The 24196-nt window shown below is 44.6% G+C and overlaps 2 protein-coding genes across 2 annotated transcripts; one reads left to right on the plus strand and one right to left on the minus strand.

The window, feature by feature from the left end:
* Window positions 1–2070: 2070 nt before the first annotated feature.
* TMEM140 (transmembrane protein 140) lies at window positions 2071–3045 on the plus strand. Its single transcript, XM_018567883.1, has 2 exons — window positions 2071–2618; window positions 2878–3045. Exons 1-2 carry the CDS (start codon window positions 2088–2090, stop codon window positions 3043–3045), a joined length of 699 nt encoding a protein of 232 aa, XP_018423385.1. The 5' UTR covers window positions 2071–2087.
* Window positions 3046–15755: 12710 nt separating this feature from the next.
* CUNH7orf49 (chromosome unknown C7orf49 homolog) lies at window positions 15756–21787 on the minus strand. The gene is made up of 4 exons (XM_018567884.1): window positions 21779–21787; window positions 18087–18203; window positions 17255–17330; window positions 15756–16033 (listed from the first exon to the last, which is right to left on the minus strand). Exons 2-4 carry the CDS (start codon window positions 18197–18199, stop codon window positions 15800–15802), a joined length of 423 nt encoding a protein of 140 aa, XP_018423386.1. The 5' UTR covers window positions 18200–18203; window positions 21779–21787; the 3' UTR covers window positions 15756–15799.
* Between the last annotated feature and the right edge of the window lie 2409 nt (window positions 21788–24196).

The raw sequence follows: 24196 nt of genomic DNA on the forward strand, positions 1-24196 counted from the left end.
CAGACTTGGCCTCCATTCACACTGAGCGTCAGCATTTCTGTTCATTTCTTTCCCCTATTACATTCCATTCTTTTTTATTTCGGCTGATGAAAAGCTGTATCATCTGCGAAGTCCTATGTCCTTGTTATCCTTGTGTATGCGCCCTGGTTTCTCTCTGTGGTGTCTTGTACTATTGCTACTTCCCAGGCTCTCTGCAGCTTGCCACAGTCCTTGTAATGGACATCACCAGTGCCACAGTTAGGGTTGCCACCTGCCTGGGATTAACCCGGACAGTCTGGGTTTTGAATGCTGTGTCCAGGTTTCATGGCAGCCTAAACCCCGACACATGATGTCACACAGACATCATGTCACGCAGACAGGGGCAACCAAAATTAAGATAGGGGCTACTGGCCCCCCACTGAAAATAGTCTTGACTGTGATACTTGCATATGACTGGGCGGCGCTATTTACATATAAATAAGCCGTGACTCATTCTCCCCACAAAAATGTGTGCCTCGCTAGATTGTTTTGGTTTCGCTGAAAGAAAAGGTGGCAACCCTAGCCATAGTGGTTCTTGTGGACCCTCACCAGGCAGATGAAAGTCTCCACATTCAGACACCCCTGAATCCTCTGTTTTGTTCACAGGCCCGACATTGCTAGAAGGGGATGGTTGTCGGGGGCAAAAACTCACAAACATTTGCTAAAACACTTGTGTTCTCAGGTGCTCCCACTGAACTCTATGGGGCCAAAAATTGTGCCCCCCCCCCCCCCCCCAAAAAAAAAAAAAGCACACATACTTTGTTACAAGCATCAGGACAGCACAGTGTGAAAGGTCACCATTGAATATAATAGGAATCTTCACGTTTAGCGTTGTCACGCTTCGGGAAGCACACAACAAATTGCTCAGGTGCGAATGGTTAGATGCAAGCACCTTCATCTAAAAATATAAATTTTCATATAGACGGTATATAATTTATTTCGATTGGTGGCTCTCATTTCCCAGGCTGGACAGGACCTGTGTTTTGTGTAAAACCACAGAATGCCAATCAATGAAACAAATCACATGACCTGACCAGTTTTGAACATTGATCATTTTCTGACCCCGTAGGGGATTATAATGTGCCAAAGGCCAGGAACTGTGTTTAGGCAGAACCCTCAATTGGCTTGCTCTGCCTATATGCCGCCAGCTGAAAGTGATCACATGACCTGCACTGTTGCTACTGATTTCAAGCTGTTTGGAGCACCAGGCAGTGTCTGACCTCCTAGAGGGGCAATATATTGAGTGTTTATGAAAGCCACTCAAAGTAAAAAATATCCCTTTTAAGAAAAAGTATCGGTAATTGGTATCTGCGAGTACTTGATCAAAAGTATCGGTACTCGTACTCGGTCTTAAAAAAGTGGTATCGGTGCATCCCTAATATATAATGGTATTTTTAAAATATATATTCTTTTTTTATATGTTTTCTTTCCCTCTCCCTACAGAACATGGCTCAAAGGTGACTCCAGACGTTAAATGAAGCTGATACCAGATCACATGACTCACACTTACAAAGGTAAATTGTCCATTTCTCAGATCTCTTGACGAGAAGCTCTGTGTTAGTTGGTGTTTTCTGTTATTTAGGGGGAACTGAGCCAAGGAGGCTGGAGAGTCAGTAACTTCATAACCGGTTTTAGCCAGACACCAGTTCATGACCCTGACTAATAAATGGCTGACTACTAAACTTTCAGAATGACTCATGAAACCAGAGGTGTTTTTGAAGGGATTATAATTGTATTCAGCTCATTTGTCCCAATTCAACATGATCACTTTTGATTTTAATGATGTTCCTTTTAATAGCTTTAGCCTTTTAGATGTTGAGAACAGATGAGACCTGTCCTGGCAAGGCTAGTCAGTCAGGTGGCATGGCATACTTTTTACATAATCTCATCTTTTTACATGTTGTTGTTTTTCTTTTCTTTTTCTTTTTTAGAAAGGGTAGTAAGGAGAATGCCTGAAAACTGTGAGCCCAAAATCTTTAAAGCATAAAATCCTTTCCACTGGTATAATATTTCCTCCATTTTTATTTATTTATTTTCCCTTTCTAGATCGTGCTTTCTTTGGAAGAAAGATGTTTTTGAGCCACCGTTGTTTGGGTTACATGACCATCCTCCTGCAGTGTCTCATCTGTTCCCTTCTCGTTTATGCCCTAATTATTGGAAGTGGTGACATGGTTGTCAGTGGTTGTCAGAAAATCGGCTTTTATAATTACTGCTTGTACAACAAAACTATTGAGGACTGTCAATGTATTACCCAAATCGAGGATCTGAGTTTGACCGGAAGAACCAATCAAAATGGATTAGTCTTGGCCATCATCTTGACCTACTCTTCGTTGATCATCGTCATCATGGGGATCTTGACAATTACTTTTGCTCAGTGTTTCGACGAAAGAATCCTCTGGACATTTGCCTTGGGACTCAATTGGCTTTGCCTGATTGGACTAAGCCTCGGGATGGCCATTTATGTCTCCCTAACTTGGGATGTGTTTGATATTTCCCAAGTGACCCCTGGCTTCCTGGCGGTGATGGCAGCATTATGTGGCCTGTCTGTACTCTGTTGTATCATAAAGCGCAGCGCCAACCTCGCCAGTGAGATGTCAGAAGTAAGGAAAGGCAGATCTTTCTCTTTTGTAAAGTTGTGATATCTTGTTCCTATCCTCATACTATATGACTTTATATGTATTTAGGACCCAATATTTGGATGTCTTCTACAGACGAGGCCTTTCTGCACAAAACTGGCCTCTGATTTGCACTTTTGTTTTTGTTCTGCATAGTTTAAGAAAGGGCTAAACCCCTCCGCCAAGTTTATATTGCTATCTGTGTCCCTGTTGTGGAGATCGCATGTATCCCATTGCACTCTAGATTGGAGTCCCAATAGAGTACTCAGATGGGTGCTGGAATGAGCTGCGGATGGCGCTGCACATATCCAAACGTGAAGAAGGTAGTCACCTGCACACCAAGGGCCAATATATGGATACGTCTTTATGTAATGTCAGATATACATGGTATGACATGTATATGTACATGTGATAGCATTCTATCTGATGTCCAATAAAGACGCATTGATATGTTGGACCTGGGTGTGCGTGCGGGTGACTACCTTCTTCCCCTGTTGTGGAGATTTCCCTTCACTTTCTGTCATGAAGACAAGTGTCAAGAGTAGATGAAGGAAGTGGAAATCTCCAATTGGTGGGAAAGTTTAGAACGTCTGTCATGTTTTTGAGTATTTGTAAACTTCAACAATGAACTTTTCTTATTTTCTCCCTTTTTGGTTTGTTAAAACACTTTCAATGGCATATTTATCTGTTAAGTGAAAACAAAATCTGTTGATCCTGTCAGAATTACAATAAGCTCCTAACTGCCAGTGCTACATTGAAACCTTTAGCACTCTTAGCTGCCCTGCCCAGTTCCTTCGTGTTGGACTAACAATGAAGCAGAGTAGGGCGAGGTGTTCTGTAGTCCTGTCTTAGGGTGACAATGCTGCTCCTCCTCCATAGAGTGCAGTGAGTTGTCACCCTTAGACAGGAAGTGTTTCACTTGCAAAGATCTCCAGGTTATAAAAAGAAAACCAATGCAGCCGCCACATCTCAGTACTGGTAAGCTGCAATATATTACATTTTTGCTCTTGGGTTTACATATATTCTTTCATCTGTGGCCCCCTTGGAGGAGCCACTTACCCACATCTATCTTGATGACAAGTGTCAATGGGGAAGGGGAGGTAAATCTTCACAATGGGGACACAGAGAGCAATTAAGTCTGACAAGGGTTCCACTCTATTCCAGTTTTTATAAAAAATTGGCTGGAGTCAAACTGGCATATCAGTTTTAGGTTAAATAAGCCTTAATGATTAGATTGTTGTCTCTTATTTGCCTTTGTATTCATAGAAGTCTTGAACAGTATTCTCAATATATAAAAATATGCACTGTTTTCACTTTACATTTCAGATCTTCAGGGAACTTACTGTAAGATTTATTTGTGTTTAATATGAGCACATGCGTGTGTTGAAACATGTGATGATGTGTTTGAAAATAAAGAATGGATCTCTTGTTTGATTTTGAAGAGGAGATCAATTACGGCCTAGAATGCTCAGCTAATATTTATCTCATAACACTGGAGCTGTGCTGAGAAATGACAAGCAGAGAGCGGGACTAGAAAAGGACACACAAATGTGTGGAAAATGTACGGCAACTTTGTGATAAAATAACTTATATTTACCAAGAAATGATCCTGGAAAAAGATGTCATTGAAATAAATTCGGGGAGACTTGGGGGAGGACGGCTGTTATAAGAAAGGGGAATGGAGCTGAGTGGGGAACTCTGCTCTGTAGCATTGGAACACTCACAGAGGTGCAGCATTCATTGTCCTGGAGAATCATCAACTTTGCAGATCTTTTCTAACCTTTGCCTCTCTTGACTGTTGAGAAGCCTGAGCGTAAATGATTAACATACTAACATCAACCCAAACCATAACAAATTCAAACTGAAGAGGGCAAAGGTTACAGCTTTAATAATTAGTGCTATTAAACCTTTCCCTGCCAGATAATAGTTTTTTTTGCACACACATTAATGCACATTTTAGGACTGAAGATTACCTAAACAAGCTTCAGCGATGCTCCATTGGGAGATCTGGTGCCTTGGCTTGGTGTCATAAGCCAAATACTTGCAATTTTCTATGTCGCATTATATTAGCCCAAATTTTCAGTAAAAAATACACTAAAGCTAATTTTAGTGCACACAAACACAATAGATCAGCAATTTTTTGGTAAAATATAAAGTTTTCCAGGATCTCATGGAGGTTGTCAAATAGATGCCAAACATGTCAACCTGCATGTCTGTAAAACGTCGACAAACTTTGGCACCCAGAATTGTCCAGGCGATGTTTTAAAAGCCTCTACAGGTAATCAGTTTACAGTTAAAAGTAAACTACGGCCCAAGAATTATTGCTCACACGCAACAATACCGAACATGTGTGGCACAATTTCCATTTTCATATGTAGGCACACCTGTTTGTTTGTATGTGTGTGTACGTGGAAGGCTTTAAAAAAAACATTATTTAACTTTCAATTTTATTTTTTTACACTTTTTTGCTATCTCAGAGGGCTACGTACTTGTAGTTGATCAGCTTCTTTCCTGGCTACAGCGGCCGGATAATGACAGCCCAGAAACTGGAAGTGATAAAACCCTTGGTACTCCCAGCTTTAGGCCCCATTCACACCTATGCGTATTGTAATATGCGCGACCGTCACGCGTTTTTTACCGCGATTCGCGGTAAAAAAGTCGCGCGACCGTCGCGCGATTCCAAAGGCTACTTGGCAGTATACAAATGGAAAACGCCCTACAAAACGGACCAATACGCAGCAAAAAACGCTCCGGGACCTTTTCATGCGTGGGCCATTTTGTAGTGCGTTCGGGACGGGCGGAAATACGGACAGGTGGGAACGATACCATTGACTACAATGCTATTTATTTTTTTGACCGTTTTGTAGAGCGTTCATCGAGCGTAGGACGCGCTACAAAACGGTCAGGTGTGAATGGGGCCTTACTCACTCACCTAGCAACACCCCGCCATGCCAGTCTCGGGCCCACAGGAGGGTAAGCGGGGATTAGACAAGGGTGGTCAGGTGGGCAGTGGCACCTTTGAGGGAGGGGTGTAGATATGATTAGGTGGTTTTACAGCCACCCGAATCACTTCTACCAGAAAACCAACAGCTTGTTCATTTGAAACATAGTATACATGCTATAGAAGCCAGGAGTGTGTTTAAAGGGCCATATTGCCACCAACGAAAGCCTTTAACGTGCATTTTTTTCCCACCTATTACCATGGCACTATCATGACGAGGGAGCATGAAGCCGGAAAGCGGCTCCATGCTTTCTCATCACCTAGTGACGAGAAGCATGGGGACGGCTTTCCTGCTAATCGGGAAGCCGGGTGGCAAGTCATTACACTCTTCCCGGCTAATCAGGAACCCAGGTGGAGAGTCATTACACGCCGCCTGGCTTTCTGAATGGGACTTCCGGTACTTGGTATTCGGTATTGGTGAGTACGGGAAAAAAAAATATCGGTATTCATACTCGATACCGAAATACCGGTATCGGTGCATCCCTTGAACAGATGCCAATTAAAGGTGAGCATTGCATCAAAAGCTGCTTTTTATAATTTTATTATGATTTTTTTTTTTTAAACTGAAACAGATGAATATCATTTTAAAAGTTGTTTTGATTCATTTGAAATGATACCTGGTGATCTTGCCATGAAGGTCCTTGTTCAGGCACTTCTTGTTATAATGTGACAACTAGTAAGTACAAGCAGCCATGCCAGCACACATTGCATTATCGTGGTCCAACATTGTCACTATAAGGAAGCAATAATATGCAGCCGGTGCTGGAGTAGGTGTATGTAGACAGGAAGTGGGTGAAAGAGACTGTAAGAGATCAGCAGCCCTGAGATGAAAAGAAATGAGAAAACAGTATTTTATGGGGGGGAACTTTATTATTATAGCTACAGCACCGAAGACATTGTCTAAATGATGCATTATACATGGAATGTCAAAGAAGCTGAACTTTTCCTTTCCTTTTAAAAGCAAATGTCTAAACAACAAATTCCAGAAGTGTTACAACAGTAAACTACAATATATAACGCTGTGTAATAGTTAATACTGTTAGCATATAGGGTAGACAGTGGCTCACCATGAGCTATACCCAACACTCTATGTATCAAGGTGTTCTAAGATCAGGATTTCTTTACCATTAAATTCAAAATCTCACACCATGCTCATTCTTGGTAGGAACACTTTGATACACACGGCTCTCACTGTTTTATGCCTGTTTTCACTATATTCATTTCAAACCAGGAACGCCTGCTTGACGCATGCAAAAAATCTTGGCCAGCATGTATCAAAGTGTCTGAAGCAAGAACTGTCTGTGACTGCCCACACCAACCAGTTAGATTCTCCCTTCCTTGTCTGTAGGGAATAACAGACTATAACTGGTTGTGGTTGGCCAGGAGGGTTCTTACCTCAGACATAAGGTCCTTTTATTATTTCCTTGTTTTACAGTTAACTCTGCCAACTGGGGAGGGTGACATCTGGAATCTCGTTGAACCATTCTTGTTGTTCCTTGCTGACAAAAGAATATGGATTTCTGAAGAAGAGATGTGGCCCTTGTGCCACAGAAGCTGGAGGAACCATATCTTTCTGTTGCAGTTGCTTATAATCAGACTGCTGGCTCTTCTTCTCCATATTGGCACTGTGGTAAAGCGTCACGTTTTCTGGTGTTCCACCCAAAGACCCATAAGGTAATGCTGCGGACTCTTTGCACTTCTCTGTTGCTTCTCCATACACTTGTCTGTTGTCCTTCAATTCTCCTGGCTGTTCCTTCAAAGAAAGCATTTTCTTTGCATCAGCCATTATATCTTCTAACCATGCGTGTAATGTCTCTGGAACCAGGCCTACTATGACCAGATTTGGTCGAGTGTTTACTTCCTTCTTTATATCCTCTACTGAGTTGTCATCACTGAGCTTAGCTTGCAAGAAGGCCAGAGGCTCAGTGACCTTCACCGCCATTTCTAAGTCTTGTATCTTCTGTGTAAGCTTCTCTGTTTCCATCTCATGTTGCTGGATCAAATCAGAGACCAAAAGTACTGCCTGCTCTCCTTGGCAGAAGAGGTCATCAAGAACTTTCTTCTCTAGGTGTTCCAACTGTCCCCTGATGTGTCTGAACAAAGCAGTAGCTCTCTCCGTCTCGCCAGAAACTTTTTCTTGTGTCTCTGTCACAGACTCATGTAAACTTTGGACAGTTTTCACAGTTTCTGCTTTCTTAGCCGTCAAGACCTGCAGGAAACCTTTCATTGCCTCTCTTTTTAGCTCAAAGGCTTCATTCAGTAACTCCACCTGGTGCCCCCCATGTCTTCCACTGAAGCAGCAGTCTGCACAGACACATAGGGCGTCATCGAAACAGTAAAACTCCAGTGTTTTCTCATGTACAGAGCACTTTGTTTTCTGCAAAGAAGCTCTGGGTTCGGTTGAGACATCTTCTGGCGACTCGCTGCGCACCGGCGCTTCCTGCGAAACGTGGAGCGTCATGAAACGCTCCACAATGTTGCATAGTTTCCTATTCTTCTCTAGCAAGGGACGATGCTGGAACCGTACCCTGCATTCAGGACAGGAATATTCTTTAGAAGCCTCCTGGCAATCTAGAACACTTCTGATGCAGCTGTGGCAGTAGATGTGACCACATTTCAGCATGACTGGATCGGTGTAAATGTCTAGACAAATGGGACAGTTTAGCTCCTCTCTCAGACCTTCAGAAGCCATGGCTGAAAGCACAAAAGGAATCATCAGGAAAGGGAATTGTCTTTGATAAGCTAGAAGGGTGTGGTCCACCTTTTTCCACACCTAGTCAGAGTTTAATCAGTAACAGACACCTATCCTTTTTTTCTGTGATGGAAATGCAATCCCAAAACAGCCAGGGCTGCTGGATCATGTGGTGCTTCTAGAGCCGGAGGGCATGTCCCAAAACAGCCAGGGCTGCTGGATCATGTGGTGCTTCTAGAGCTGGAGGGCATGTCCCAGAACAGCCAGGGCTGCTGGATCATGTGGTGCTTCTAGAGCTGGAGTGCATGTCCCAGAAAGGCCAGTACTACTGGATCATGTGGTGCTTCTAGAGCTGGAGTGCATGTCCCAGAACAGCCAGGGCTGCTGGATCATGTGGTGCTTCTAGAACTGGAGTGCATGTCCAGGAACAGCCAGTACTACTGGATCATGTGGTGCTTCTAGAGCTGGAGTGCATGTCCCAGAACAGCCAGGGCTGCTGGATCATGTGGTGCTTCTAGAGCTGGAGTGCATGTCCCAGAGCAGCTAGGGCTACTGGATCGTGTGGTGCTTCTAGAGCCGGCGTGCATGTCCCAGAACAGCCAGGGCTACTGGATCGTGTGGTGCTTCTAGAGCCGGCGTGCATGTCCCAGAACAGCCAGGGCTACTGGATCGTGTGGTGCTTCTAGAGCCGGCGTGCAATGCATTACCATAGCTACGTTAAAGTAGATGTGAACCCAACCAAATGGGATTTAGTTTATGAAAGCACAATGGGGTAATTTATAAACATCTTTGCAACAAAATTTTTAGGTGCAAAAACCAAAATGTCATGCTAACAACAAATTGTTATCTCTGTTATGCGTCTTTTTTTAGGTGTTGCAGAAGTCACCTGCACTCCAAGGTCAAATGTGCTGAACATCCTTTTATTGAGACACTAGGCAATCATAGTGAGACTTGCAACAAGCAATGTTTCGGAACCGAACATGGTCCCTTCATCAGACGAACACAGTAACTAACCTACAACATTGTATCCCTGTTATGCATGTTTTTTTAAGTGTCCTTGCGACATATTAATGTTTGCGACTCACTACACACACGTTTTGCGTCATTTTGCATCATTTCTCAACGGCGCTGTATTTGCATCCAGCATGTGCAACATTAAAAACCCTCCAAACTGTTGCACATTCTAGAAGTCCTGAGCACTTCTTAAACCTAGGACCCCCCTGAAGAAGCTGATGAAGCACAGATCTGCTTCATCAGCTTCTCTGCAGCATCTGAAGCTGGAGAATGAAACACTAGCACTAGAATCATAAATCTGTCACTATATGCACTAGGAGACAAGGATGTGACAGTTTAAAAGACACTGATGATGCGTCCATATTGATTATTTCCCCCCAATGTATTATAAACAAATAACATTCAAAAAATAAGATGTTATTTTCAGCTTTTCTATCCTTTGTTGCTGCTGATCTCTGGCAGCCTCTTTGCTGTCCGAATGCACTCCAGCGATGGCTGCAGGGCATTTCTCAGGCCGAAATTGTTTTTATTGCTTTAGTTTTGAATAGAGCAGAAAGAATTAAAACACCAGCCATTTTTATTGCTGTTTGTGTCCTCTCTAGGTACATTCAACCTTCCTATTTTTCCTGCTGGTCATTATCAGAAAGACAGAGAGTGATGGGAAATATAGATTGTTACAGTTGTCACCCAAACAAAAGGTGAGGGTAAATCTTCCAATGGGGACACCTGTTCCGGTCCCAGCATTGTAGGAGGGGTACTTTCTCCCAGCTCCTGTGGCAACTCCAGCAAAGGAAATCTCCCCATTGGGACACAGACCACTAAGAATAAACTTAAAGGAGAACTATGAGATGAGTTATTTTCACTCACCTCATAGTTCTAGCCGACCTGTCACAGGTCGGCTCAGTAGATCGGCAGGTGAGCGAACACATACCGGCGTTCGCTCACCTCTCGCTCCTAATTATCGTACGATAATCGCAAAGTGATCGACTTTTCGTACGATAATCGTAAGGTGTGAATGTAGTGCCCAACCGACATTACTGTACAATCGTACAACTTTTGACGGTCAAGCATGTAAGAGTGCCCAACCGACATTACTGTACAATCGTACGACTTTTGACGGTCAAGCATGTTGGAAAACTTTGGTCGATTGTACGATTTTCGCATGGTGTGTGGCGTTTCCGTCCGTCAAAAGTCGTACGATTAACACTGCTCATGCGCAAACGAAAATATGTGCGGTCAATTACCGCAATTCGTCCAGGTGTATTTTTTTAACTACCGCTGATTGAACCTTGCGATAATCGGGGCAGGATGGGGCCGCCGTACCACGGGTCGATCATAATCACAACATGTATGGGCACCTTTACAGGGATCTTATCTATTCCTTACTCTATCCAAAACTAAAATAAACATTTTGGCTACACATACACTCTAAAGGTGCCCATACACCTTACGATTATTGTACGATTTTCATATGCCATCGACTTTTCGGCCAATAATCGTATGTGTGCATTGCAGTGTCCGGCCGACATTACTGTACAATCGTACGACTTTTGACAGTCAAGCATGTTTGAAAACTTTGCTATATCGTACAAATGTCGTAAGGTTGCTGGCGTTTCCGTCCATCAAAAGTCGTACAATCTACACTGCGCTTGCGCTAACGTAAATACGGCAAATCAATTACCGCATTTCGTCCAGGTGCTTTTCGTTAATTACGGCTAAATTAATCTTGCGATCATCCGGGCAGGATGGGGCTGCCGTACGAAAATCGTACGACTATTCGATCATCGGACGAAAAGTTTCGTCCGATAATCGTAAGGTGTATGGGCACCTTTAGGGTTCATTCAGATGGGTGTACATGTCTGATTTTGCATGCGCACCTGTAAAAAGATTCAGTCCTGGGAGGGTGCGGGTGCCTGCACTTGGATGCACACGGTCTGCCTCCAAGTGTGGGCACCCCAACCCACACGGATGTGCAGGTTCAGGTGTGTGGGTGTGTGTGACAGCATATAATTGTGTGCAGCTGTGTCCTCCCATAGAGAAGAACATGCTGCTGAGCACAATTACACACAGCACCTGTCTCTTCCGGGATCAGGTCTTTTTACGGGCAACTTTGCAAGCCTGCATGAATAAATTCCTGACATCCCACGCAATGCAACAACTGTATCGTTTATTAGAAAACCAGTGCGTTCCAGTACAGTTAGTCGCATTGGATCGCATTGAGGAAGTCTACCTGCGTTCTGGGGCGAGAGGGGGCGCGATGGTGCATTCAAGTCAATGGCACCGTAGCCACATCTCTTGCCCCACAGTGTTATTGGCTGCACCAGAACATGTGGCACAGCAGTGCCATCAGTGCGGTGCAATTGCAAAAAATAGTGCCTGCACTTTTCTCTGCAATCGCACCTCACCGCACCACAGTGTTTAGAAACTTGTAAATAGGAATTAAATAAAAAGCTTTTCGTTAATTACGGCTAAATTAATCTTGCGATCATCCGGGCAGGATGGGGCTGCCGTACGAAAATCGTACGACTATTCGATCATCGGACGAAAAGTTTCGTCCGATAATCGTAAGGTGTATGGGCACCTTTAGGGTTCATTCAGATGGGTGTACATGTCTGATTTTGCATGCGCACCTGTAAAAAGATTCAGTCCTGGGAGGGTGCGGGTGCCTGCACTTGGATGCACACGGTCTGCCTCCAAGTGTGGGCACCCCAACCCACACGGATGTGCAGGTTCAGGTGTGTGGGTGTGTGTGACAGCATATAATTGTGTGCAGCTGTGTCCTCCCATAGAGAAGAACATGCTGCTGAGCACAATTACACACAGCACCTGTCTCTTCCGGGATCAGGTCTTTTTACGGGCAACTTTGCAAGCCTGCATGAATAAATTCCTGACATCCCACGCAATGCAACAACTGTATCGTTTATTAGAAAACCAGTGCGTTCCAGTACAGTTAGTCGCATTGGATCGCATTGAGGAAGTCTACCTGCGTTCTGGGGCGAGAGGGGGCGCGATGGTGCATTCAAGTCAATGGCACCGTAGCCACATCTCTTGCCCCACAGTGTTATTGGCTGCACCAGAACATGTGGCACAGCAGTGCCATCAGTGCGGTGCAATTGCAAAAAATAGTGCCTGCACTTTTCTCTGCAATCGCACCTCACCGCACCACAGTGTTTAGAAACTTGTAAATAGGAATTAAATAAAAAAACGCGCAAAAACGCTCCCAAAAATGAGCAACATGCTTCTGTTGCGCGTTTTTGGGCATTTCCAATTAGGTCTATGGCGAGGAAAAGCGCTTTCAACTGCCCAAAGAAGCTCCTGTATTTTTTCAGGCGTCTGGCGTTTTTCTGCTCAGGTGTGAACCAAGGCCATTGAAAATGATGGCATTTCTTGTGTTGGGCAGTCAAAGCGCTTTTCGAACTGCTCAAAAACGCCTAGGTGTGAACCAGGGCTTAAAAGGAAAAAAAACAAACCGAAAAAGGGGAAATAACCGCATTTTATGATGAAAACATGCCAGTTGTTTATCATAAACAAATGTTTTACTAAATATTATCCAGTTAGGATTTGGATCTACTTTATTATTAGAGCATTGAAGACATTATCTAAATCAGTGCTTCTTAAAGTGTGGGTCGCGACCCCATATGGGGTCCCGCAAGTGAACAGGGGGGTCGCGATCCGAGTCCAAGCTAGGTTTTTTTTCCCCCAGTTTAATGTATAATTTGCAACCTTTCAAATGAAAATGTGCAAATCATGAACTCCTTTTAATAGGTATCATATCAGTAAATGATGAAGCATAACGCTGTGTAATAGATAATACTGTTAGCATTTAGGGAAGAAAATGTTACACCTTCAGCTATACTGACACTCCATGCATCAAGGTATTCCTACTAAGAACTGGTTTCATTTCCCCTGAGATTACAATCTGACACCGTGCTGATCGGTGACTGTTCTCCAATTCTTGGTAGGAACGCTTTGATACACATGGCTCTCACTGTTGTTATGCCGATTTTCACTATATTTGTTTCCTACCAGTAACACCTGTGTGATGCATCCATAAATTCTTGGCCGCCATGTATCAAAGCGTCTGAAGCAAGAACTATCTCTGGCTGCCCACATCAACCGGTAAAAATCTTCCCTCGCTGTCTGCAGGAAATGAAAGGGAGACTATAACTGGTTGTGGTGTCCTGGTAGGTTTGCCACCTTTTTTTAAGTGAAACCCAAACACTCTAGCGCCGCACTGTAATTTGTTTTGGAGACTATAGAGGAGAGAGCGAGGAGAGCCAGCGAGGAAAAAGAGCAAGAAGAGACAGCCAGGGCAGGGAGTAAGGAGACCGGCTATAGGGGACTACAAATCCCAGCAACACATTATACAGCAATACAAAATAATATGAAGCTACATACTCTATGTTGTTCCAAGGTGGCGCCCCGATGTCTCCAGGGTCTCAGGTGGCCTGTGTGGGCTCTCACCAAGGGTGTGTGAGCTAGCAGGTGAACTCTCAGGAGGATATGCGGGCTCTCAGGTGGGCTATGCGGACTCTCAGGTGGGCTATGCGGGCTCTCAGGTGGCTGTGCGGACTCTCAGGTGGGCTATGCGGACTCTCAGGTGGCTGTGCAGACTCTCAGGTAGGCTATGCACACTCTAAGGTAGGCTATGCGGACTCTCAGGTGGCTATGCATACTCTGAGGTGGCTGTGTGGGCTCTCAGATGGCTATGTGCACTCTCAGGTGGGCTATGCAGACTGTGAGGTGGCTGTCTGGGGTCTCATGCGGGCTCTCAGGTGGCTGTGTGGGGTCTCAGTTTGCTATGTGCACTTTCAGGTGGGCTATGTGGGCTCTCATGTGGCTGTGTGGGGTCTCAGGTGGCTATGTGCACTCTCAGGTGGGCTATGTGGGCTCTCAGGTGGCTGTGTGGGGTCTCAGATGGGCTATGCTGGCTCTCAGGTAGGCTATGCAGGCTTTCAGGAGGGCTGTGCAGGCTGTCCGGTGTCTCACCAGGGGCAGGCAGCGTGGTGTCAGGAAGACTGAGGAGGAGATGTGTGGGTATCGGACACAAGACTCAAAAACCGTGTGAATCCCGGACAGGTGGCAACCCTATATCTAGCAGGGTTCTTATCTCAGACATAAGGTCCTTTTATGGTATACTTGTTTTCCAGTTAACGTTTCCACCTGATGGTTCTGTACCTCTACTACTCAGTACTGGCACTTAGGTAAGGCTTAAAGTTATGATGTCTGATGTCTGACCCAGACCTATCAAATAATACTGCTGCCCTGTACACTTGTCTGTTGCTTTTATGTCCATCAATTCTCATGGCTGTTCCTTCAAAGAAATCATTTTATTTGCATCGGCCCTAATATCTTCTAACACTGACGCTTTAAATGTTCTTTTTTGTTGTTGATTTCACCATGTTTTGTCAGAGAGACAAAGCTTGGTCCCAGTTAATAAGAACCCTGCATGTTAAACCAGCTAGAATTACATAGAATCTAGGCCGTGTGGTGAGTTCTTGGATAGCAGCTTTAAAGAAGTGAAAACATTTCCGAGAAAGTGAACCGAAAATAACTTCTGTTCATGGGTGTGTCCTGTAGAATTCCAGTGTCGGCGGTTTTATTTTTAACTTGGCTGCATTGCTCCTCCTCCTCCTCTCTCCATTCATGTAAAACATGCATGTGATATAAAAAGAGGATTCTGGCCACCAGCAGTTTTAACCACTTGCTGCCCAGAGCAATTTCTTACATTTGCATGCACATGATAAAATCAGACTTTTTGGCTAGAAAACAGACCCCCAAACAATGATATATTTTCTGAAAGCCGAGGCCTGTAGAATAAAAAAGATGCCAGTTGCAATTTTTTTTGTTCCACGGTATTTGCACAAATGTTTATCAAACCAGTAGTTTTAGGATAAACTACATTAAAATGAAATTTAGTGCACAGAAACAAAATATAATGCCCAATGTTTTGGTATAATATAAAAGACGGCGACAAGCCGGGTAAATTGATACCAAACATGCCAAGCCTCAAAATTGCGTGCGTCCATGAAACCGCAAAAAACTACAATAAGCAAAATTTCCCATTGGCGACGCTTTAAACGCTTTTACAGCTCATCAGTTTAGAGCTATCAGTGATTGATGGGCCCAGAATTATTGCTCACACTCCGACGCTCGCGGCGACATGTAACTTGTGTGCCGCAATTTTTGTTTTTGCACGTAGGCAAAAACAAGTATAGGAATTTCCTAGACTCATCAGCTCCATCTAGGGGCCCTAGTGCCATGTGAACCTCTTGCTGAAAATATGAAGTCCATGGACCGGTCTCTGGTCCTGAGACATTTCATATTTGTTACATAATACCCCATCACACATCAGGACTTATCATTAAATCCAATCCACGTTAGAGCTTCTGTTCTGTTGTCACTTTTATACAGTGGTAACAACCTGGATTAGAAGGTCAGCCACATGTACAATGCTACTCAGCTGAAAAAGATCTCTCTGACATATTTTAAGGGGTCATCCTCTTCGTCAGACAGACTCTCAGCCCCGGCAGTATTGCTTGCTAAGTCTTTAGGAGGTGATGATGTCCGTTTTGGGCTGCGGGATGCCTCTGGAGCAGTTTGAGGCTCCTCGTCTCTGTCTTTGCAGGATTCTCCCCTATAGTCTTCTACAGCAGCTTCAGATTCCACCTCGTGGTCCTGCTCCTTTATACTCTAAAAGAGAAACAGAATTACAGTGGGCATGAAGGCAGCGTGACATTTGTTTTCTAGCTGTCGGCTATTAGACACAATTTATGGTTTCCAAGACATCTTCATTCTTTCTATTTTTTAATCGCCCCTAAGAAAGTTAAAAAAACCTCACTGGAAAATGGTGACTTCCATCCTTGTTCTCGTGAAGCTCTACCATGGCTAAAGAAATGTATCCGGCACACTTCGGCACGTGGATGGATACTTGGTCTCCAGCTGCTTCCTGTGGTTCCATCCACTACTCTGTTTAGTGGAAGGAACCATAGTGCACAGAAGGGGAGCAGGGATCTACAACATGCAGAAGATTCTTCAGTCTCTGTAGTTCTTCAAGAGAGTGAGGATGGTAATCACCACCTGGGGTAAGTATCAAAACCCAACTTCGGGCTCATTTTTTTCCAAAATGTTCCTCCTGGAGGTTAAAACCCCCAGCGTTGGCTCACCTTTGATCTGGAGCTGTTGCCCATAGTACCTTGCTCTAAAGAGGTCCTCATTATTTTGGTTAAATAAAGCCCAGCGTCAATAAAACCCAAAAACTGATTGGCCTCTACATCACTACTCTTCTTTTGACTGTGGGTGGCCCTGGATGATAAGGAGAGCGACGCTGATGTGATATCAAGGTCGCTTTCTGCAGGAATACACTGAGAGAGCATATAGTGTAACTGTATGCTCTGCACTCACAATGTATTACTGCAGAAACCAACACTGATATCACATCAGCGTCACTCGAATCATCCAGGACCACCCATCACCAAGAGAAAGAAGATCCACCGTGTCACATGACCGGCTGGAGGACATTAGAAGTGTAACATACTACTGGTTGGGGGAATTAAGGAGGCCAGGGGGTAGCACAGAGTTTAAGCTTTAGTCACCTTCCTTTGCAGGATTCAGTTTTTTTCAATATTTTAGTGGTGACAAAGTTACTTTAGGCTCAAGTTCCAGACCTTACTCCAGCCTCCCTCAAGGGCGGGTTCACACCATTCTCTGGACCAGATCTGGAACACATTGAATTGCATTGTGCTGCGTTTTTACCACATTTGGAAATGTATTTCTTTTTTTAGCTTAAAATGGTCTTACAGGTGCATTCCAGTGCGTTTTTATGCGTTCCAGGCCAGAAAAAATAAGAAAAGCAGTCTGGTCTGGAACAGACATTTGATTTATTGGATGTTACATTGATTACAAACCGCTTACCTTGCTTAAGATCTCAAGTGCGCAGTCAACCAGTTCTTTTTCATTCATACAGTAAACCGTACACTTCCTGGGTGATCTAAATATATACGTATATAAAAATAAAATATACTTTGTTATTATTTTTTGAAACCCATTTTAAACCCTCTGCTTCTGCAGTGTCACACATACAAAAGAACACATTCTGCCCTTCAGAGACACCCTGTCACCAGACCATTGTTTCAACTATTTTCCCATAAGAGTACATGTGAATTCAACTGCTTTATATATGTTATTTATCTGAAAAGAATTCCCTTAGGTAGGCATACAAAAGCACTGAGACTGCTGCTGGAGACGCCATCTTTGATTTATTCTCATCAGACTCAGAGCTACCACTTAAAGCAGATATCCCTCGTACTGCAAGGGTTAACTGCTTATTTTGGTCTGCATGAAGAGGCTGAGCAGTTGTTCTGGGTGAGAAATAAAGCCTCAGAATGACAGGAAGGAGAAAGTGATGGAAGGCTTACCATGTGGATGTGACACCCGTTCTCCTTTCAGTTCTTTTCTCCATACCATATTCCTGCAGCTCCTCAAGTGTCACCTAACTCTCCTACAACCCAACCTCCTAGAGCTGCCACAACTGCAGGTGAGCTGGGGCCAAATGGTTCTGCATGATGAATAATAATTTGGGAGGGAGGCTTGATATCACTCTTCTAATAGATATACTAACATCGTCATACTAACTGGGGGTTGACATGCTTCCAAACCCTCTTCCTTTACACAACTGTTTCCGAAGTCACAGGTACCCTTTACTCTACACGGTGATTGGTCCAGAAAGTGTCACGTCAAGTCTTACCCGCCCTTCTTTCTCTTCACCTCTCTCATAAATGGTTTCTTTGCATCTGCTTTATCTTCCGTCATCCACTGCGGTAGGACCCTCTTCTTCGCCTTGGACTCATCGCCTTCCATCACACTGGGTCATTCACATACGACAGGCATTCAGTGTTTTGCAGTTGTTACATTGCACTTTAAGTAGATGTAAACCATCAACTGGATGACATTTAGTTTGCTAAAGCACCGAGTATCATAAATCATTGTCATTTGAATTTAATATAAAATACTATTTTCACCTATTTTTACCTCCTATGTTGCATCTCAGTGCTGCTGATCTCCTCCAGCCTCACTCAGCTACTTCCTGTCTACATGCACTCACTCCAACGTCAGCTGCACACCATTGCTCTACACCGGCTTGCTGGTAGTGACAATGGTGGACCATGCCTGTGCAATGCGTTTTGGCATGACAGCTTGTAGTCTCCACCAGGATGACAACACAGGAGTACAATAAGGAGACAGTTGTCACCTCATAATAGGAAGTGCCTGAACAACGACCTTCATGGAAAATTCACCAGGGATTACTTATTTCGAAAGGATTAAATACAACTTTTGAAATGACATTAACATGTTTGAACTTGTACAAGATTTAAAGAAGAAATCCGGGAATTTTATAAACCTTTCCCTTGGAGTTGGGCGACCCCCTCACTCCAAGGCTTAAGTGCTTGTTTTTCTGTAGGGGATGAAATAAAGCAGATATACTCCCCTGATCCTCAATCCCACCAAGCTGCTAGATCGGTCCTCACAGCCTCTTCTCTCCTGGGCTCTGGAGGTCTAAGGACCGCTGACACCATTACGTCTAATGCAGCTCCATTGATTTGCATTAGACGTGAGGATGCCGATAGCATTCCATAGCTGGAGCAGAGGGACAGACATGGGAGCGCCGACTACTGTGGGATCAGGTGATTATATCTGTTTTATTCCATCTCCTAGGGGAAAAGGAGCACTTAGGGCTAGTTCACACCAGGCAGAATCGGGACGGAACTCACTGGATCGCATTCCGGCCAGCTCACTTTGTTTTGAGAAGGGGGTGTGGCGTTGCAATTAACTCAATAGCAATGCAGCCACGCCCCCTGGCTGCAGTGCGATCGGCCGCACGTAGCACATCAATGCCTGCGTTCCGGTCCGGGCGTGGCTGCGGCCAGAAGGCGTGGCTTCGTTACTATTGCGTTTAATGCACTACCACGCCCCCTCCCGCCCCAAAACAAAGTGAGCCGGCTGGGATGCAATCCAGTGCGTTCAGGCCAGATGTGAACTAGCCCTTAACCCTTGCAATACAGGGGTGGCCCCATAGCAAGGGAACTTTTTAAAATGCCCTGAGTTCTTCTTTAAGGCCTTGTTTACACCAAATGCAGAGCAGATCTGCTCAGGTTTCTGCACACGCAGTGCAGTGGGTTGTGCTGAGTTTTTTATGGGCCGTTTGCAGTTTAACATGGGCTTTCAGTGCGTTCCAGGCATTTGCATGCGTTTTTGATGTGTTTGCATGCGTTCCAGAGCAGATCCAGAGCAGGTAAAATAGGGCTTGCTGCAGTTTTTTCACCTGCTCTGGAACTGCACGCTGCGATGTGAACTGGAGCAAAAAATACCATTGGAATACATTGGACGCAGTTTTGATTCGGTCTGTAACTGCTCTGCTCAATTCACAGGATCAAAGGATCAATTCACAAAGCTAACAAGAATGAGGACACTTATTTTTAGAAACATGACAGTTTTCAGTTGAGTCCAATGAGATTTGAAAATGACAGTCACATGGCAGAGAATAAAGATAAGTGTCCTAAGCAGAACACCGGGTGATAGGATGGACAGTGTTTTTGGTGAGCAGGTCCCCTTTGTGAAGTCAAATCCCACCTATGTGCAAGATGTACAATGACCTTGTAATGTACTGATATTGAAAATATATATATATTTTCAATATCAAAAAAGTTTAAACTACAAGCCCGAATTCACACCAAAGCGTTCCAGGAACATACACACGTGTGCTGCTTTCGGTGCACAGGTGGTACCTGTTTTTAGATGGTTTGGCACTATGTAAACAATGGTTGTCACTGTTATTTGCCTAATGAAGGGACCTCAATAGGTTCCAAAACATTGCTCATACTTGTGTATCCGCCGTCAATAAAAGGATGTATTGATGCATTGGACCTTGGTGTGTGGGTGACTATTTCCTCTACGTCTGCTGCACATCCCCACTGAGTTCAGACAAAAAAGCTCACGTAGCAAAGTTTGCGACACGCGTTCCGTTTTTGGCTTCCGTGTTTGTGTGTTGTAATGCGTGCAAATGAGGAGGAAAAATGCGCGTCTCCCTGGCTACATGTGGGGTGCTATTAGAAACTAATGGCAACGCGAGGGTGTTTTGCAGTGTTTCTGTCAACGCACGCCAAAGTGTGCAGTTTTGTGCGCGTCTAGCTCAGGTGTGAGTGCGGGCAGAGGCTGCCCATACGCCATCAAAAACTCGATTTCAAAATTGATTTTGACATTTCATTTAACTTTAACATTCGAGTTTAGAATAAATGGGGTTTCCTGAACAAAAACCACATTGTTAGAATTTTCCTTTGATTTTTTTTATCACGGCAATGAGCAGCAGCAGGTCAATACAATGACCCCCTGCGACACTGGGGTAATGTAACTGCAATTCGATCCTGAAGGAGGGGAGGGGTGTGACCGTGATACGTGACAGGTCCACTTCCTAACCACATAGGAAGTATAAACATGAACCCCTTCATCGTCAGTTTAGTTTTATCAGTGCAGCATCATCCGATCATCCTTCCACCCAGCTCAGCCCACGTGTTCCCCTCACCTGCACACAGCCACTTCCGCATTCCTGACACGCCCCCTCCTGTCTTGGGCGGCGCAGTGGATTCTGGGAGGACTAGCCGTACCACCGAGAAAAGGTTGAGCCTGCAACTAACCAGTTGGACGGCAGGTGGCGCTGTTGGTTATTCAAGGAAAGGTTGTAATTGCAGATCTCAGTCAGGCTAATAATGTGTCTTCTCATTCAGGAATGCTCTGCACTGTGTCTGCCTTACTTATAGCAATGGCTCCCTGTTTTATCTATAGGTCTATACAACCTACAACACCCCCCCTCCCCCCCTAAATAAAATGGTAAAAGCGCCAAGTCGTGCACTATTCAGATTTCGCACACTATCATTAGCTACGTCTGAACATCTTTGGTGGTGCTGCTGCATGTTGGTGGGAAGGCGGCTCAGAATTCAGCAAAAGAAACAGAAAGGTTGATTTAACAAAACCAGAGAAGACAAAATCTGGAGCACCTGCCCATGGCAACCAATCAGCTGCCATCTTTCAAAGCTGATCTAAACAAACTAAAGAGAACAGCTGATTGGTTACTATGGAAAACTTCTCCAGTTTTGATAAATCCCCCCAATATATGCGCTCTTTCTATCTTGACAGGCCTTTATGTACACATACATCTCTACATGGAGGTCAACCTGTCCAGCAACCGTGACAGTGGTTGGGACAAACCATAGCACAGCGCAGGGTACACACAAAGGTCAGTTTTTATTCCTATGGTCCATTGCAATTATTGAATAGGCTGACAAAGCACCTTAAGGCCCCCGTTCACACCAGGGCGGTTCTGTTGCACGGATTTGTCAGCGCTGAGCTGCCAACATGAACAACCCCATACATTCCTATGGGGACCATTCATGTGATCGTGTGGCTCTGCGCGATCCAAACCGCCTGCCACCCAAAATGCTCCCTAAGCTACTTATTTTTGCGCAAATTCCATATAGATTTCAATGGAAACGCCCTTTTAAAATGCGCAATGAAATGCATCCGCCCTGGTGTGAACGGTGCCTAACAGCCCAGAAGAACCAAAGCACATGGAGGGGAATTTATCAAAACGGGTGCAGACAAAATCTGGAGCAGTTGTGCCCATCAACCAATCAGCTTCTATCATTTTCAAATCTTAACTAAACAAACTGAAGAGAGAAGCTGATTGGTTGCCATGCACAGCTGCTCCAGATTTTGTCTGCTCCAGTTTTGATAAATTCTCCCCATGGTATGTGTGTCGGGGTGCACTGGGTCTACTACAAATTGGGGGAATTCATAAAAACTGGAGCAGACAGAACCTGGAGCAGCTGTGCATGGCGACCAATCAGCTTCTCTGTTTCACTTTCAAATCTAAACGGAACAAACTGAAGAGAGAAGCTGATTGGTTGCCATAAGAAAATGGTCTGCTCCAGTTTTTATGCAACCCCCCCCCCCCCCCCCCCCCCCCCCCCCCCCCCCCCCCCCCCCCCCCCCCCCCCCCCCCCCCCCCCCCCCACTTAGTGCACTGGGGGCTCTTTTTAAGGCAACATACTAGCAGGAATGGGCCCTAAACGATGCGAAAGGGTCCTAAATGCTACTGTAAGCACCCCCAGCAGTGTTATATGGCCCTGTAACTGATTGTCCTGTTAAAAGGGAAAAATAAATCAATCAATCTACTGGTAATAAGAAACGAAAACTGCTGTGCTAATGCTACCGACTGCATCATAGATGTCATTTTTTATTTTGCAGAGTTACGCTTCATATTGTGACCCGTGTATCCAGCACCAACAAAAAGAGACGAGCCATGCAGAGAATGGAGGGAGCTGAACCCAGCACCCCTGTGCTGCAAGGCACTATTATCACCCCCCATGAAAGGATCACAGACACGTCAGCACTGGCTAGGCAGCAGCCAAGTTTATTGTTAGAACGTGTTATTATTGAATGACGCAAGTGCTGAAAAATATCATTTCATGACGCAGAAAACAAATCCTTGGAAAACGTTAAATAAAACACTTTTGCAGAATATCGTTAAAAGAAAATTTCAAATGCAGAAATCTAGAAATATATTGCATTTCATGAAGGTGGAAAGAGAGCGTGGTTAGAAAAAAATGAATGCCGTGGAACTACAAGTGTCAGCGTGCCCTTGGACACAGGCCTGGAGGTTTTCTGAGAATTAGATGGAGGTGTGCGATGGCTCCACCCATTTATAACTAACCCCGCCCAAAAAGCTGAACCTAAAATGATGGAAATGACAACTTTTAGCTGCTACATTTGCTAACACTATTTTATTATATTTCTGGCAGTTTGGTCAGAGGAAGAAAAGCACCATATTTAAAAGGGGCTCTCCACTAGAAGGGAAGGGAGGAGAGATGCCTTAGGATGGGCAACCTTGACACGCCAGCTGTGGTGGAATGACAAGTCCCATGAGGAATTGCAAGGCTCTGACAGATACAGGCATAACTCCCAGAGGCAGAAGCATGATGGGAGTTGTCGTTTTACCACAGCTGGGGTGCTTTAAGACTTTGCATTTATATGGAAGAGAGTCCCCTGCCGTCTGCTGCACACAAAGGCAACACTGACAGTGCCAAGGCGTACATCCAAACCATAGCCACCAGATCTCATGTGTCTTGGACATTGGGCAGATTTGTGTGTTGGCAAAGTGTAGCTAAAGCCACGGGAAGGGGTATGGAATAAGGTGTAGCTAAAGCCACAGGAAGTGTTGGTGTCCCTGTCAGGTTATTATTTCTCTCTCCGCCCTCACTGGGGAGATTCACCCTATTGGTCCTGCTGACCACTGCTACATTGAGAATATACAGAGGAATACAGGGGGGCGTGTCCAACCAGGTCTGCTACTGACTGCTGATTACAAAAGGGCACTGGTTCTACTTCTGGTGCTCATCACCCACCCAGTATAAATGGGGTACCAGGGAAGCGGAAGTAAGATTAGGAAAACAGAGCTTGTGAGAGTACTGAGCCAGAGCTCGCACCTTATAAACAAGTCCAGTACAGCCGGTTTAATCATTCTTGCCTCCCAAATTCCTTAGAGAGCAAAACTGCCCTTTGCACGTGTAGCAAGAACCGCTATAACTGAGCTGGATTGTCATCTGTATGCAACTCTCAATGCTTAGTTCTACATGAAGGGCTCAGGCCCCCTCCCACAATGCAATGCGGGCATGTCAGCGTCCTTATAAGTGATGCATTGTGGGATGTCAGCGGAACAAGCCAACACCTCCAGACTCCTCCTATCACACAGTTATGGTAGTTTAATGTACAAGTCCAATTATGAGTCCACTTTAAAGGAGAACA

The sequence above is a fragment of the Nanorana parkeri genome, unplaced genomic scaffold (assembly GCF_000935625.1).
Source record: "Nanorana parkeri isolate BGI_ZX_2015 unplaced genomic scaffold, ASM93562v1 scaffold1111, whole genome shotgun sequence".
NCBI lineage: Eukaryota > Metazoa > Chordata > Amphibia > Anura > Dicroglossidae > Nanorana > Nanorana parkeri.